This window comes from Suncus etruscus, chromosome 4 (assembly GCF_024139225.1).
Source record: "Suncus etruscus isolate mSunEtr1 chromosome 4, mSunEtr1.pri.cur, whole genome shotgun sequence".
NCBI classification, from domain to species: Eukaryota; Metazoa; Chordata; class Mammalia; order Eulipotyphla; family Soricidae; genus Suncus; species Suncus etruscus.
In genome coordinates, this window is record NC_064851.1 from 103,199,444 (window position 1) to 103,217,519 (window position 18,076).

The 18,076-nt window shown below is 47.3% G+C and overlaps 1 protein-coding gene across 1 annotated transcript in view; it reads left to right on the forward strand.

The window, feature by feature from the left end:
* KIF13B (kinesin family member 13B) overlaps positions 1-18,076 on the forward strand; it is a 156,290-nt gene that overhangs the window by 37,021 nt on the left and 101,193 nt on the right. The window contains 2 exon segments of the mRNA XM_049771160.1: positions 16,160-16,172; positions 17,480-17,540. Of these exon segments, the coding sequence (XP_049627117.1) occupies positions 16,160-16,172; positions 17,480-17,540 (74 nt within the window).

The window sequence follows — 18,076 nt, forward strand, 5'->3', positions numbered from 1 at the left end:
CCATATGGGAATCCAGGATTCGAACCACCATCTTTCTGCATACAAGGCAAATGCCCTACTTCCATGCTATCTCTCTGGCCCCTACATGTTATACTTTAAGTAATTTTTTTCAAACAGCACTGGCACTTTTAAATATTGGTTATGTTCTATGTAAAATAATGGTCATATCATATTCCTGATAAGGAATGGTTCTCTTTTGCTTTTAATTTGAAACACTATTGGTTAAAAGATAGGTATATCTAAGCACAGTTTCTCTTTCTTTCCTTTTTTTTTTTTTTTTTTTTTTGGAAGTTGGTAGTGCTGGGGATGGAATGTTAGGGTCTCATGTATGCAAGGCAAACCCTCCACCACTGCACTTCATCCTGCCCCTAAGAGTAGTTTGGTGCATACCTGCTGGTACTCAGTGGCTTTTCTCTTCCTCTCAGTGTTTGGGGATTATTCTGGGAGGTACTTGGAGGGGGGCAAGAGATGCCAGGAATTAACCCTTGGCCTCCTACTCAGGGGTCTCAAACTCAATTTACCTGGGGGCCGCAGGAGGCAAAGTCAGGGTGATCCTTGAGTGCAAAGTCTACTAAGTAGTAAGCCTTGAACATTGGGGGGTGTGACCCAAACAACTAAAACAAAACAAAACAAAAAAGATTCCTCTAGGGCAGGCCACAAAATGTTGTACGGAGGGCCGTTTGCGGCCCCGCGGGCTGCGAGTTTGAGAACCTTGTCACTCCCTCTAGCCCCCTCACCATCATGTTCCAAGCATGTTTCTTTCTTTTTTTGTTTTTGTTTTTGTTTTGTTTTTTGTTTTTGGGTCACACCCGGTGGTGCTCAGGGGTTACTCCTGGCTGTCTGCTCAGAAATAGCTCCTAGCATGCACGGGGGACCATATGGGACACCGGGATTCGAACCAACCACCTTTAGTCCTAGATCGGCTGCTTGCAAGGCAAATGCCGCTGTGCTATCTCTCCGGGCCCCTAGCATGTTTCTTATCCTTAGAAAGCAAGTACAGGTTTTTTGTTCTGATTTTTATTGGTGATAGTCATAGATAATTATAACTTATTCTACTTTATTACTGACTTTATAATAATTAAGGGTAAATTTCACTTGGGGGGGAGAGAGAGAGAGAGAGGGAGGGAGGGTGGGAGGGAGAGAGAGAGGGAGGGAGAGGGAGAGAGAGGGGGGGGGAGGGAGAGAGGGAGAGAGAGTCTAGGTCTGTGCCCTGCAATGCTGGGGAGGCCAGCAGGGATCAAAACAGGTAGGCTTCATTCACGGCTTATGCCTTAGACCCGTATTTGCTCTGCGGCTAGTCTGAGTATGGACGTGACTTGATCAATGCCTGTGTAACCACCAGGGTCGCTCCCTGATTGTAACATTCTGTCTGGGCTGAGGTTTGTGGCTGCCACCAGTTAACTGACATTTATTCCAGGCTCCTCTTCCTTCGTCACTGTGTCTGCATTCGAACACCAGAGGGATGGTTGCCAACAGTGACAGTTTTTTGACCTATGGTTGTTCAGGATTTTTTGTTTGTTTGTTTTGGGACCACACCTAGTGGCACTCAGGGGTTACTCCTAGCTCTGTGCTCAAGAATCATTCCTGGCAGGCTAGGGGACCATATGAGATGCCAAGGATAGAAGCAGAGTTGGCCATGTGCAAGGCAAACGCCCTCCCAACTGTGTTACTGCTCCAGGCCCTCGGCAAGGACTTTTATCACCTCCTCACCATAGAGCAAGCCTCTAGTTGAACGAACATGAGACCAGTTAGGATGGGAATGGGTCAGACCAGGCTCTGGAGCAGAAACGAACCATCACCGAGGTGCACTGTGGAGAAGGCCCCCAAGCAGGGCTCAGGCTCAGTGCTCTGATACTTCAGGGAGCTGTGGCCATCCAGGAGATGCAGTGCCAGAAAATATGCTTTTGAGAGGCTGTTTTGATGGAACCCTAGATGGGCTGCACACAGGTCAGGGTGGTTCAGGGAGTGCAGTGAGTTCTGGAATAAACAGATTGGAGAGGACTGGAAAAATGTGACCTTACCTGACTGCCCGGGAACAGGCCGTCATTATCATTATCTGCAGCAAGACATTCATTATCTTTGCTCCATTATAGTCCTGGCCAGGCCAGCAGAGACAAGTGCACCTTGCTCAGTGGATGGAGCTTGTGAGACGGAGGAACCACACAGACGTTGCATTAACAGAGAAGCTCCATTGGCCCAAACTGGACACGAGCTCTTCACTGCGGGGTCTTGCTGATGTGGATGATTCTTAGGGACTGATGTCCACTGACCACTTCCTACCCAGTCCTCCCCATGGGCCTTTGAGCTCTTTCAGCACCTTCTTTCTTTTACTTATTTGTTGTTTTTTTGTTTGTTTTGTTTTTTTGTTTTGATTTTCTTTTGGGTTTTTGGGTCACACCTGGCATCGCTCATGGGTTACTTTTGACTCTGCACTCAGAAATCGCCCCTGGCAGGCCCCGGGGAAACATATGGGATGCTGGGATTCAAACCTCCATCCCTCTGCAAGAAAGGCAAACGCCCTACTGCTGTGCTATCTCTCCAGGTCTTTTCTTTGAAATTTTTTGTTTTTGGGTCACACCCGGCAGCGCTCAGGGGCTACTCCTGGCTTTGTACTCAGAAATCACTCCTGGCAGGCTTGGGGGACCATAGGGGATGCTGGAATTTGAACCACCATCTTTCTTCATGCAAGGCAACCATTCTACCACCATGTTATCTCTCCGGCCACTCTTTTTTTTTTTTTTTTGGTTTTTGGGCCACACCCTGTGACGCTCAGGGGTTACTTCTGGCTATGCGCTCAGAAGTTGCTCCTGGCTTCTTGGGGGACCATATGGGACGCCGGGGGATCGAACCGCGGTCCGTCCTAGGCTAGCGCAGGCAAGGCAGGCACCTTACCTCCAGCGCCACCGCCCGGCCCCTCCGGCCACTCTTTTAATTTTTCTTTTAAGGGTGGCAACTGGTAGTGCTCAGAGTTCACACCTGGTGATGATCAGATACCATCTATGGCACTGGGATTTGAACTTTTGTCATAGCCTGGTGATGCTGAGGGCTGACTCCTGCATTTAGGGGTTATTCCTGATGGTGGTCATGTGACTGGATTTGATGCTGGGGATTGAACCATGGTCGACTGTATGCAAGGCAAATCCCTGGACTATTCTCTCTAGTCTTCATTTTGTTGTTGTTTTGGGGCCACACTCAGCGGTGGCGGCATTTAAGTGTTACTCCTGGCTCTGCCCTCAGAAATCGCTCCTGGCAGGCTCTGAGGACCTTATGGGATGCCAGGATGCAACCTTGGTCTGTACTGGCTCGGCTGTGTGCAAGACAAACACCCTATCACTGTGCTATCACTCCTGCCCTGTTTTTGTTTTTAATTGACTATAAAGCAATGGTTAAATTTTAACCAAATATTAAAAATGTTACCTTTGTGCTCCTTTTTGGTAGCATTTCACCCACATTGTTGCTTAAGTCTGTTTTCTCTGTGCTCATATTTTTCACTTCCATGTTCTTATGGTCTATGGTCAAACTTTTCTCTAACTTGAATCAGCTAAATATACAGCTATAGCATTTTTAGGAAAATTTGTTTTGTTTAGTTTTTTGTTTTTTTTTTTTGGGGGTCACACCTGGTGGTGCTCAGGGGTTACTCCTGGCACTATACTCAGAAATTGCCCCTGGCAGGTTTGGGGGGCCATATGAAATGCTGGGATTCAAACAAAAGTCCTTCTGCATGCAAGGCAAATGCTATCTCCATGCTATCTCTCCAGCCCAGGAAAATATTTATTGTTTGTTTTAAGGTTATACCTGGCAGTGCTCAGGGGTTACTCCTGGCTCTGAGCTCAGGAATCACTCCTGGTAGTACTCAGGAGACCCTATGGGGATGTCAGGGACCAAACCCAGTTCACTCATGTACAAGGCAAATGCCATCCTATGAACTATTCCTTCACCCACTCCACCCCCCAACTCCCTTGAAAATATGTACTTTAAGCTACACTATAAGATTAAATAATTCTGGAGCTGGAGAAAAAGGGCAGAGATTAAGGCTTTTGCCTCCCCCCCCCCCTTTTTTTGGTGTGTGTGGGGGGTCACACCCGGCAGTGCTCAGGAGTTACTCCTGGCTCTATGCTCAGAAATCGCTCCTGGCATGCTTGGGGAACCATATGGGATGCCAGGATTCGAACCACTGACCTTCTGCATGAAAGTCAAATGCCTTACCTCCATGCTATCTCTCCGGCCCCGCTGCCTCCCATTCTTTTTTTTTTTTCTTTTTGAGTCACACGTGGTGACGCTCAGGAGTTATTCCCGGCTATGTGCTGAGAAATCGCTCCTGGCTTGGGGGACCATATGGGATGCCGGCGGGGGGGGGGGGGGGCTAGAACCATCGTTCGTCTTAGGTTAGCCCCATGCAAGGCAAACACCCTACCACTTGAGCCACAGCCCTAACCTCAAAGCTTTTGTCTTTTATGCAGCTGATCCTATTTTGATGCCTGGACCCCATAGGGTCCCCTGGGCACTACCAGGAATGAGAGCACTGGGTCTGAGCCCTGCTCTCATGCATCAGGCGAGATGTGGCCAGCCAGGAGATGCAGTTCAGGAAAATATGCTTTTGGGAGGCTGTTTTGACAGAACCCTAGATGGACCACAGTGCCTTAATTCCCTCTTCCTCTAGCCCTTACACAGTTTTTGTTTGTTTTTGGTTTTTGGGCCATGCTCAGCTGCATTCAGGGGTTACTCCTGGTAGCCTCAGGGGACCATAAGTGATGCCGGGATCGAATCTGAGTCACCTGTGTGCAAGGCAAATGCTCTCCCTACTGTGCTATCACTCTGGTCCCGTATCTAGTCATTTTTGAGAGATTTATGCATCAGTTTAAAATTGTAGCTCCATTGTAAGGACTTAAAAATGTTGGTGAGAGGCTGGAGCAATAGCACAGTGGTAGAGCGTTTGCCTTGCATGTGGCAACCTGGGAAGGACCCTAGCAATCCCTGGCACCCTGTATGGTCCCCTGAGCCTGCCAGGAGCCATTTTTGAGTACAGATCCAGGAGTAATCCCTGAGCGCCACTGGGTGTGGCCTAAAAATAAAAAAAAATTGTTGGTGAGTTACATCAAGCACAGTAGCATGATATGGGGCTGAACAGATAGTGCTGAGGGCCAGGCAGGGATGCAACTGGATCCCCATCCTGGGCACTGTACCACATATGTTTCCCCAAGCATGTGTTCCAAGCCAGGTGTGTGCCCCCTGCCCCCCCAAAAAAAGAGCAATAACAACAAAAATAAAATCCCAGATCCTTACTTCTGGTAACCTGCATTAATGGCAAAATAAGTTTATTGATTGCCTGAAGCGAATCTAACTTACCTATACATGCTTTTTCCTCACTGTTTGGTTTTACTATTTTCTCCTCCCTCTTTATTTTGGGCCACACCCAGCTTAGAGCTTACTCCTGGCTCAGTGCTCATGAATTCCTCATGGTGGGCTCAAGGGACAATTTGGGATGCTAAGGATGGAACTTTGTGGGGGGTGCACCCACTTTTTGCTCTCTAGCCCCAGATTGGCTAGTTGATGTTTGTATTTTGTTGCCAGCCTTTTTCATATCCTTAGTTCTGGTACCCTCTCATTCCCTCCAGGGAGCTGTCTCTGGACAGCTTTCTCTGCCCCTGTCTGCTCTTCACAGCTGCCCCTGCCTAGCTGGTTCAGTTAGTAGCAGTGACCAGTGGCTTTCTGGCTCTGTAGTTTCCGGATCATGGTTTCCTAAGGAAGTGGCAGTGTGGAGGGCGACAAATAACTGTTCCGGAAGGACAAGATGTTGACAGGAAGGAGCTTGGGAAGCAGTGGCAGGAGACTGAAGAGGCTGAGGAGGGCAGGGTGGTGGTTTTTTTTCCTCTCTTGGACAAGATGCAGTCATGGACAGTAGGGTTTCATCTCAACAGCAGCACCCCGGAAGATGTCTGCAGTCTCGCAGCTCAGCCCTGAGGTGCCCTGGTTCTATAGGGGATGCATCATAAGAAGATGCCTTCCTAGCACTTGGGCAGGGATTTGGGGGGGAGGGGGGAAGCACTCTCCTAATTCACCCTTCATGGCCACAATGAAGCAAACCCCAGAACAACTCTGGTTGTGCCAGCAAGGACCAGAGTGTTGATGTTAGTATGAGGTTGTATTGGGTTAGAACAAGCTGCTGCTATTTAGCATTTACTGTCAGCAAGTGGTGCCTGTGATTGGAGCAGAGAAGGATGAACCTTACACTTGGGGTGTAGGGCTGAGGAGGGTCATACCCTTCTTTCTTTTCTTTTCTTTTCTTTTTTTTTTGGTTTTTGGGTCACACCTGGCAGCGCTCAGGGGTTACTCCTGGCTCTACGCTCAGAAATCACACCTGGCAGGCTCAGAGGAACATATGGGATTCCAGGATTCGAACCATAGTCCTTCTGCATGCAAGGCAAATGCCCTACCTCCATGATATCTCTTTGGCCCTATCCTTTCTTTTCTTTTTATGTTGTTGGTTTTGGTCCAACTGAATGGCAGTGCTCAGGGGTTACTCCTGGCAGACTCTGGGGACCGTATGGGATGCCGGGGATCAAACCTGGGTCAGCCACATGCAAGGCAAATGCTCTCTGCGGTGCTATCACTACACCTCACCTTTTTTGGGAGGTGTTTCACCTGACAGTGCTCAGGGATTACTCCTGGCTCTTTGCTCAGAACCAAACCTTGCAGGCTGGGGCGAGGAGAGAGGAGGGCATATGGGATGCTGGGGATTGAACCTGGGTGGGACACATGCAAGGCAAACGCCCTCCTTGCTATTTCGGCCCTGAATTCTCTGCAGCCTCTGCCTCTGGTAAGAGTGGGAGTGGGAACAGGGTAGGTGGCCAGAGTCAGGGAGTCAGGTGGGCATGTGCAATGCTGGGGATCTAGCCCCAGGTCTCAGGCTTTGTCCCAAGTCAAGCAGTTTGGTTGCCAATGCTTCCTGTACCTGTCACGGACTGTTGGGGAAAAGAAAACAAAAATTTTTGCAGGTGGTGCTGGAGCAATAGCACAGAAGATAGGGTGTTTGCCTTGCAGGTGGCTGACCTGAGATCATTCCCCTGCATCCTATATTGTCCCCAAGCTGCCAGGAGTAACTTCTGAGCACAGAGCCAGGAGTAACCCCTGAGCGCCACTAAGTGTGTTCCAAAAACAAAAATATGGGGCCGGAGAGATAGCGTGTTTGCCTTGCATGCAGAAGGACAATGGCTTGAATCCTGGCATCCTATATGGTCCCCCGAGCCTGCCTGGAGCGATTTCTGAGCCTAGAGTCAGGAGTAACCCCTGAGTGCTTCTGGTGTGACCCAAAAACAAAAACACAAACATTTTTTTGTAGGAAAGGGCTGTGCTCAGAGATCATTCCTGGTAGGCTCAGGGGACTACTTAGGGGTGCTGAGGATTAAACCTGGTTCAGATATCTGCATGCAAAGCATGTGCCTTACCTGCTGTACTTTCCCTCTAGCCCCGAGAAAACAAATTTCTAAAATAAAAAACCACTAACCTAAGTGGTGACTTAATTCTGACCAGATTAAAATTGTTCTTTTTTTTTTCCCCTTGATGGTGGCAGGGGGTAGGAGTGTTGCCATACTTGGGGGCACTCAAGGGTTACTCCTGGCTTTGCACTCAGGAATCACTCTTGGCAGGCTTTAGGGTACCATATGGGATGCCAGGGATCAAACCTGGGTTAGCTACATACCAGGCAGTCATCTTTCCCACTATTCTGTGGCTCAACCCCAGATTTAAAATTGTGCAAAATCACAAAACTATAGGCAAGTGAAGTCCCTGTTTCTCAGAGAGAGAAAGAGGAAGCACGGAATTGGCCATGAAGTCAGAACTTTCTTTTTTTTTTTTCTTTGCTTTTTTTTTTGGGTGGGGTGGGGAGGTCACACCCGGCAGTACTCAGGGGTTACTCCTGGCTCTATGCTCAGAAATCGTTCCTGGCAGGCACGGGGGACCATATGGGATGCCAGCATTCGAACCACCATCCTTCTGCATGCAAGGCAAACACCCTGCCTCCATGCTATCTCTCTAGGCCCAAAGTCAGAACTTTCTGTGGCTGTTCCCCCCTCCCCAGAAAACCAGTTTAAGTTTTCCTTATGATTTTCCAGAGGCACAAACAAGAACTGCCCCAGGGCAGGTCAGCCTCAGCAAATCGGCTAAATCAGGCTTTGTTTTTCTGACCAAACTGGTTTTGTCTGCTCAGAGAGCTGGCCAGGCTTTCCGCCTTTCTGTCCTAATGGTCCAAATTCTTGGACTATGCGGGGGCCTGCAGGGATGGATTTGCCAACCAGGGCTCTAAATTCCAGGATTCTGCACTTTTCCACTGAGAATCAGTGGCTAGACCCCAGACTGACCCTCAAGCTGCTGGCGTCAGTGGAAAGGATTGTTGGTCTCTTTGCCTTTCTCCAGTGACTGTGCATGGAGGGACAAAGTGGTAGGACCTGACTATGCGTCCCTCTCTCAGGTCTGTTCCCACTTATCTCAGGCCCCAGTTTTCACCTTGATCGTTCTGTCCCCCACGTAGTCCATTTCCCACGTAGCCCATTTCCCTTGTGAGTGAGCTCTGGTTTTGTGGTTGTTTCTGTTTGGCTTTGCATTTGTTGGGGTTTGTGCTTTTTTTTTTTAATTTTGTTTTGTTTTGTTTTTTTGTTTTGTTTGTTTTGGGGCTATATCCATGGTGCTCAGAAGTTACTCCTGCTGCCTCTGCACTCAGGAATCATCCTGGCAGGCTCAGGGGACTCTATGGGATGCCAGAGATCAAACCCAGGTTGGCCTTGTGTGAGGCAAATGGCCTCCACTCTATGCTATCACTCTGACCCCAAGTTTTGGTTGGTTTGGGGCTGCTCACCAGACAGGCTTGGGAATCACTCCAGGACTGCTCAGGGGACCCAATGGGATTTCAGGAATCAGACCCGGGTTAGCCACAGGCTCAGTAAGTGCTCTTCCTGCTATGCTATTGCTCCAGACTGTGCTTTGTTCATTAAGGTTTGGAGGGTAATTTAGGGGAACAGAGAGGACATGGGATCGCTTTCATTTTGTCAAAAACATTGTGGCTGGGGGATAAGAAGGGCAAGCTGAGAAGCGCTAGAAGAAGAGGATCCCACCGGAAGGGAAACCAGTGTGGGAGGCCTGTGGGAGGCAGCTCACCAGGGGTCTATTGGGGGGAAAGAGTAGGAGGAGGGGGAACAGGTGCCCAGAGAGCATGAGGAGCTATATAAATATATAAAATATATAATAAATTATAAGTACATATTTATACACTGTAAACATAAATCATTAAATATAACATATTATATCAATACATTATATATTTATATTTAATTTATATTTATTTATAGACTTAATTTATTTATATAAATCTATGTTGATATATTTAATGTATATTTATTTTATTTATATTTCATATAAAATATTTATAATATATTCATATGTCGTACACTATATTAATACAATGTGTCACAAGTAATTAACATATATAATTATTGATCATACATAATACATATGATTATATAATTACTGGTACATAATATTAACATAAAATCATAATTAATATGAAATATATAATAAATATATGTATTATATACTTACTGATTATTATATATTTATTAATATACAATATTGATTATATTACAATTAACATGGTATATTAATGTTATGTATATAAGAAAGATGAGTGTATATGCATATATGTGTGTATATACATATATATAGTTTTGTGCCATACTGGGCAGCACTCAGGGCTTACTCCTAGCAGGCTTGAGGGACTATATGAGGATGCCTGGTATGGAACCTAGATGTTTGGTATGGGGAGGGCAAATACCCACAGAGCTATAGCTCTGTCCCATCCCCATTATTTATTCTCTATTATTTCCTAATTGAAGTAGGCAAAGAAAGTCTTACTTGTCAGGAGCGCAGATACTCATTGACTTGCAACGGTCATTTAGATCCTTTAGCAGTTACCAGGCAAAGGAACAATTGATATGGGGAGACATGGGTCTGAAGCAAGCACCAACAGAAAATAATCCACACGGTTTAGGGAGATACAACAGGTTCAGAAGTTTCCACCATAAGCTATCTGCAAGCAGGCAAAGGATACCAGCAGGCAGGCAGGGTAACTGTGGGACCGAAATGCAAGCAGTCTATTTGCCCCGAGGTCTTTAATGGGAAGGGAAGGACCAACCCCATGGATGGAGAACAGGTTGCAGTAGGGGACCAATGCAGAGGTACTTCCAGTCCATGAGGGACAAGTACCAGCAAAGAAGAATTATCCTAAATAGAGTGAAAACCAGTTTCTCCCACACCTGTGCATGATGCATTATTCACATGTACTAGTCCTCTGAGCTGTCTCCCCAGCCCATGGAATGTTCTTATTTTGAGGGATCCTTTTGGGGAACTTAGGGTGCATTCCTGGAAGGCAGCACAGGAACAGAGACTCACAGGCCTCCTTTGTGAGACTGGCTGGCCCCTGGCTTTATTCCTCTGTGCTCAGCACGTCAAGGGCAGGGGGTGCCAGGAACATAATGGCCAGCACACTGACTCCTTTGGGTGCTGGTACTGCCAGCTAAGACTGGGCAGGGAACATCAGCATTACGTAGCATGGCTGCTGTAGAATCAGCTCTTTGTGAGGTGCACCTGCTGGAGAGGGGGTGGGACAGGGCCTGGTTTCAACAGATACTTGGATACTTCTTTTTATTTTATTTTGTTTTATTTTGTCTTTGGCTATACCCAGCAGTGCTCAGGACTTGTTTATTCCTGGTTTTGCACTCAGGAATCACTCCTATGGGGACCCTATGGGATGCTGAGGATCGAACCTGGGCCAGCTGTGTGCAAGGCAAATGCCCTCCCCGCTGTGCTATTTCTCCAGGTTCCCCCAATACTTCTGACTGTGAAGCTTGTGGAAACTTGACTGAATTACTAAAATTGCCAAGTGACAGCATTTAGCTGTCTCTGATGCAGTAGTTGACAGAAGTGATGTGGCTTGTCAGAAACTTGATTTTAAACATCATGGCTAACTTGCTTCTGGTCAGGAATAAGCATCCATGGTGCTGTTACTTCAAGGAGCCATGAGCAGGAGTCTTGAACCCAGGGGAGTAAGGAGAAGGGAAGGGTGAGAAAGGGCCCCCGCCAGCTTCCAGATACACTGTAAGAAGAGCCATGCACAGGGGAGGTGGGCACTTGATATGGGGGAACCCACCACCTCACCCACCCTCTCTCCCCCATGGCATGTGGGCAGGTGTCACAGGAGAGGCCTGGCCAGGCCCAGAGGGAGCCACCTTTCACAGAGAGGCTGAGGCCCTTGACAGAACCCCATATCCCCAGGCAGGGGATATGCTGGCATTGCCCTTACTGGCCTGGGCTGGTGCTGACTTGTTCTATAGTGCACCGTCAGTTGTTGAAACATAGTTGCATGAGGTATTAATGGTTGGGGAAGCTGAGGCAGGCTCCAGTCATAGGCACTATGACTGGCAGCACCGTGAAGAAGAGGATCCCACGAGGACATCCTTGTTTGACTTTGGGGACCTTTTGCAAGTTTTAAAAGTCTTTCAAAGTGAAATTGAGAACCATGCTGGCAGAAAGTGACCCAGCTCCCTGGAGATGGACCCAGCTTCAGCGTTGCTGAATCTCTCTGGGCATGACCTGTGATTCTTCTTCTTTTTTTTTTTTTTTGTTTTGTTTTTGGTTTTTGGGTCACATCCGGCAGCGCTTAGGGGTTACTCCTGGCTCTAGGCTCAGAAATCGCTCCTGGCAGGCTCGGGGAGCCATATGGGATGCCGGGATTCGAACCACCATCCTTCTGCATGCAAGGCAACACCTTACCTCCATGTTTCTCTCTGGCCCTTTTTGTTTGTTTCATTTTGGGGGCATTCCCTGTGGTGCTTAGGGGGTTACTCCTGACTCTGTGCTCAGGAATCACTCTTGGAGGGCTTGGGGAACCTTATGGGATGCCAGGGATCAAACCTGGGTCAGCCACCTGCAAGACACATGCTATCTCTGCTGTGCTATAGCTCCAGCCCCACAGCCTGTGATTCTGGGTGTCTGAGGTTTCTCTGCAAGAGGTTCAGGGGTGGGTAGTGCGCTGTCATGCTGGACGTTAGCTACCCTTTGAGAAGCTCTTGTTTCGTGAATCAATTTGCTAATTTATTGATGTGTGGAGCTGTAATTACATCTGTGGGTTTCCAGTGGGTCCAGAGGGTTACTCAAGCCTTATTCTTGTAGCCATTAGAATCTCTAGTTGGAAACTTAGCTCTGTAATTAAAATGCCTGGCTTGTCACTCCTCCTTATTATGTCCTGAATTTGGATCTATCCCATGGATTCTTCTGCTGTCTGTCAATAATGTGAAACACCCTGTTCTCTGGCTGTCTCTGTGGAAGAGCAGATTTTGGTGTAAAAATGCTGGTCCAGTGTTGGTGTGGAATGAGTCCCCGGATGTTTTTCTCTTACTTGGGCTGAGCTGGCATTTTTGGATACTGAGCTTGATGAGTGCAAGAGCTTCTACTAACATCAGCCCCGAGCAGGGAACCTTTTCCTTGGAAGAAGGGGACCTTTGCTTGGGAAGAAGGAGGGAGCTGTTTGTGACACAGGCTTGGTCTCAACTCACCACTTGCAGCTTCTTAGACCAAAGAAGTCATCACCCAAGGGGCTGGGTCCTAGCAGGTTATGCAGCCTTCCCATGTATCCGTCTCTCTCATGAGAGACTTGAGAGGACTTTCAGCATCTTGCACAGTTGAGCGTTGAGGATGGTAAGAAGTGTCAGGGCTGGGCCAGAGAGATAGCACAACAGTAGGGTGCTTGCATGTGACCAACCCAGGACAGAAGGTGGTTTGATTCCTGGAATCCCATATGATCCCCCAGGCCTGCCAGGAGCAATCTCTGAGTGTAGCCGGGAGTGACCCTCCCCCTCCCCCCCCCCCAAAAAAAAAACACAAAACAAAAAAGAAAGTGTCAGGTCTGTGTCTGGCCCTCAGGAACCTACCCTGCAGGCTAGCACTGTTCTCTCCTCCTAGGGTGAGCAGCTCAGTTGTCTGTGGGGGCAGAATATCCTTCTCTTCTCACACTGGAAAGGCAGCTCAGCAGAGTAGCACTTGTCTTACATATAGAAGGCAATGGCAGTGTCCCCCAAACAAGTAGTGTCTCCAATAATATCAGCAACAGCAAAACAGAGGGAGAATGTAGGCCAGCATTTCACATGTTTCTTTTCAGGACAGTTTAAGAAGTGTCTTATTGGGCCTGAGCGATAATACAGTAGGGAGGGCATTTCCCTTGTATGTGGCCAACCAGGATTCTCTCCCTGTCATCCCATAGGGTCCTCAAGCACCACCAGGGGTGATTCCTGAGTGCAGAGCCAGGAGGAATCCATGAACACCACTGGGTGTGCCCCAAAAGCCAAAAGAAAATAAAAGAAATTATTTCCTGTTGTCTTTGGCATATCAGTGTTGCTCCCAGAATCTCTCTTCAAGCACCTCTCTTGCTGTCCAACCCCCGGTGCTGAAGTTGTGCCGGATGTCAGCCAATCAGCAATCCTGAGGGTTGGTGGGGGATGGCTGGGCAGCAGGAAGGAAGTGCATCCAGGATCCATCCTTCCCGAGTCCCTGGTGAGCTGGTGTTTGATCCTTGGAGAAGGGTAGCTTGCTTATCCCTAAAACTCCACTGATCTTTCCAGGCTCCCTCCAGTTTCTAAAATACTTTGCACCTTGGAATCTGATTCTATCCGGTGGAGCCAGGGCCGGAATCACTAATGCTGAAGTGCTCAGAGCCTACAAGACTGGTCTGCTGCTAGTCTGTATCTATGTCTGCATGTTCTATGTGGGTAGGGAGAGGCAGATGTGGTGGAGGCCCATTACGTCAGCCCTGCTGAAGCAACTCCCCAGTGCTTTCTTCAAGGTGCCTCTCAGGACAGGGGTCTCCCTGTTACACTACCTGGACCTGTTCTGTTCCCCACTTTTGCTTTGTGACGTGGGGTGACTTTGAGTCTTACCTGGTGGTCCTGCATGGCTGCTTGATGACCAGTGCTCAGGGCTTGCTTCTGGAGGTGCCCTAGGACTCCTGCAGTGCTGAGGATTGAACCCCAGCTTCCAACCCTTGGAGGAGACCCCTTAGCCATACACCAGGTGGTTCTGTATCTGGAGCCTGGGGTGAGCCACATGCACAGTAGAAAGGAGACTTTGTTAAGTGTGAGGAGAAGAAGGGCAAGATTCCTTGCAGTGACTGATTGTAAAATCACCCCACGTACCATATTTCCAACCCCAGGTGAGCAAGTCTGAATCAGGGTGATGAATGAAATAATCCAAACAAGGTTTGGATTATATATGTATATATAGTCTGGCAATCTTCTACCTCGTATGGAATGCAAGCTGCCTGCCAGAACTGTCATTTTTTTTTGGTTTGGTTTTGTTTTTGTTTTTTTGGGTCACACCCGGCAGTGCTCAGGGGTTGGTTACTCCTGGCTCTGTGCTCAGAAATCGCTCCTGGCAGGCACAGGGGACCATATGGGATGCCAGGATTTGAACCATCATCCTTCAGCATCTAAGGCAAACGCCCTATTGCAGTGCTATCTCTCCGGCCCCCAGAACTGTCATTTTTATTGAGTACAGAGAGCACCCCTAGGTGGGGAAGTCAGGACAGAGTAAGGGCAGATAGCTCAGGCTATCCTAAACCTGTCCTACCCAGGTTTTCATATGAGACAATTTTTGTTTTGGGTGAAACCAAGTTGTAAACAAACAGATACAAAGAAACCAGGGATAAAGTTTGTTTTGAGTAAATCAAGGTATAATCTAACAACTGATTCTCTTTTTTTGTTTGTTTTGTTTTGTTTTGTTTTGGGGCCACACCAGTGAAGCTTAGGGGTTACTCCTGACTACGTGCTCAGAAATTGCTCCTGGTTTGGGGGACCATATGGGATGCCGGGGGATCGAACCACGGTTCGTCCTAGGCTAGAGCAGGCAAGGCAGATGCCTTACTGCTTGCACCACTGCTCTAGCCCTAACAACGGATTCTTCTTGAATCTCTCCCTTTTCTCCAGCTAGAATCAAAGGGGTCTTTACCAACACAGACTATGTCACTGCTGCAAAGCTCTCTGCACTCCTCTGTTCATTGCAGCACTATTCACAATATCTAGAATCTGGAAACAACCCAAGTGCCTAAGCACAGATGAGGGGATAAAGAAATTTGATACATATACACAATGGAATACTATGCAGTTATTGAGGGGGAAATCAAGTCATGATATTTGCTGATACCTGGATGGATATGGAGAGTATTATGTTGAGTGAAATGAATCAGGGAGAGGGTAGTCATGAATAAAAACACTCATGGGCCTGGAGAGATAGCACAGCGGTGTTTGCCTTGCAAGCAGCCGATCCAGGACCTAAGGTGGTTGGTTCGAATCCCGGCGTTCCATATGGTCCCCCGTGCCTGCCAGGAGCTATTTCTGAGCAGATAGCCAGGAGTAACCCCTGAGCACTGCCAGGTATGGCCCAAAAACCAAAATAAAATAAAATAAAATAAAAAAATAAAAACACTTATTTGGGGGATATAAAAATAGTATGGTAATAATATTCAGAGACAATGTAGAGATGAGGGCCAGTATGACTGGTCCATGGGAGGAAGCTTGCCACAAAGAGCAGGGAGTGCAGTGAGGGCAGAGAAGGATCACTAAGACAATGAGAGTTGGAAATGATCACTTTGGCAAGAACTGGTTGCTGAAAGGAAGGAAAGTGATAGGCATGATATCCCTTCAGTAACAGTATTGCAAACCAGTGTCTAAAAGGAAAAATAGAAGACAGAAGAAGGGAGGGAAGAAGGAAGGGAGGGAGGGAGGGAGGTAAGGAGGGAGGGAGGGAGAGAAATGTCTGTCCTAGAGGCAGGCAGAGATAAGCAGAGGAGAAAAACTGGGGGTATTGGTGGCAGGAAATGTGTCCTTGTGAAGGGTGTTGTAAATTATATGACAGAAACACAATTCCCTAACTCTCCGCCTGCAAGTCACAGATACCAGCTTGGAAATTGACATCTGAATTCAGAGTTAATAAGGGATATTCCTAATTAAACTTTACCTAAAACCCCATCATTTGACCCCCTCAAAACCAGCCCTCCAAATTAAAAGCATTTTACCTCTTTCTTTTCTTTCATGTGACTATGCTGTTTTCTTGGGGATCCCAGAAGCCAGCCAAAGGTAAGAGATTCTTTTGGTTCCCTCCTCAATGCTTGTAAAGTGATATGGACAGATTTTTCAAGTATTGGCAACTTTCTCTTCAGAAAATATTTCCCCTATTTCTTTGTGAAAGTGGTACTAGCTGCCAGCAGCCCTTTGGGGTGGTTCCAAGGGAGCTAGCTGTGTATACCCTGTCTGTCTCCTGCCAAGGCTCTGCTTCTCCTGGATTGGGCAGTGGGATAGCAGCCCTGTGCTGGGCAGAGATGCCTGTATGTCCCTCCCAGAGGGGCATGGACAGCTGGGACAATCTCAAGCCCAAGACACCTACCGGCCACAGATTCTTCATGGAACTAATCTTGCACATCAGTTCTGAGCCCACATTCTAAAGCTGCTGCTGCTGGGGGTTGGGGGGTGGGAGGTGTCTTGGTGCCTGAGAACTGGCTAGGTGTGCCAAGGGCCATGTAATTGAGGTGACAATTAAAAGCTCCCTGATTTACTTTCCTTCCCTGAAGAAACTTCCCCAGGAAACTCAGTTTTTTTTTTACCGGCATGCGTGGAAGGTTGCATCGGAATCGGTGGTTGAACTCTGCTCCCTTCTCTGTTGTTGATACTGGAATATGAAGAGGCACAGCAGTCTGGGACTCGGGTTTTTTTGTTGTTGTTGTTATTTTTGGTTTGGGGGTGGAGGGAGGATCACAGTGGTGGTACTCAGGGCTTATTTCTGCCTGTTCGGGATCACTCCTGGAGGGCCTTGGGGACCCTTTGGGGTGCCAGGGATTGAGCCTGGGTAGGTAGGTGCTCCATCTGTTGTACTATCTCTCTGACCCTGAGTTCCTTTTTAAAAAATTGTTTGTTTGTTTTTGGATCACACCTGTCTATGCTCAGGGTTACTCTGGGCTCTTGCACTTAGGAATCTCTAGCTGTTGTGCTCAGGGGCCATGATGAAGAAGTAAACACTGCATTTTTAGATATAGAACACTGTGTGTGTGTGTGTGTGTGTGTGTGTGTGTGTGTGTGTGTGTGTGTGTGTGTGTGTGTGTGTGTGTGTGTGTGTGTGTGTGTGTAGAAAAAAGAACGCACATTCTGCACTTTGTAACTGCTTCCTTGAAATTATGAAGATTTATTTATGTGAATTGCATACGTCTGTTGTCTGTATACTTGGTTGTCCATAGTAAAATTGGGCCATAAATAGTTCAACATGCACTATAAAACGACATAAGTTGTTTTTGATTTAACAATTATGAGTGTACTCAACTTGATGGTGTTGTTTTGAACAGAATTGTGTTAAAGGCTTGGTTTTCAACACTCGCTAATTTTCATTTTCACAGGTGTTTGCCTATGATCATTGTTTCTGGTCTATGGATGAGTCTGTTAAAGAAAAATATGCAGGTAATTAGACTGTAGCCTCCTATTAACCGTTAATATTGCAAAATATTTGCTCCATGCAGTGTGGTATTTTTTTAATGAGACTTTATTTTCTTCTGTATTTTTTGTTGTTGTTGTTGTTGTTTGGTTTTGGGGGTCATACCTAGCAGAACTCAGAGCTCTGTACTCAGGAATTACTCCTCATGACTCAGAGGAACCACATGGGATTCCAGAGATCGAACCTGGGCTGGCCATGAGCCCCTCCTCTCTTGTCTCTTTAGAAACCATGTGGATAGGATTGGGAGATGGGTGAGGGGTGTAGTACTTGCTGGTCATGCACAAGGCTGAGTTTAATTCCTGGTACCATATTCCCCGTGAGTATACACAACCCAGTTGTTAGGACCTTGGTTGCCTTTAAATCCCTAATGATCAGACCCACACAGCAGGCCTAGCATTGTTGGTAGGCCCCGGGCTCTCATGTGGAAGTGGGAAAAACAGTGTTCTTGAGAGTGAGAAAGTCAAATTATAAGGTAGGGAATGGAGGTGTTTGGGTGTTTTTT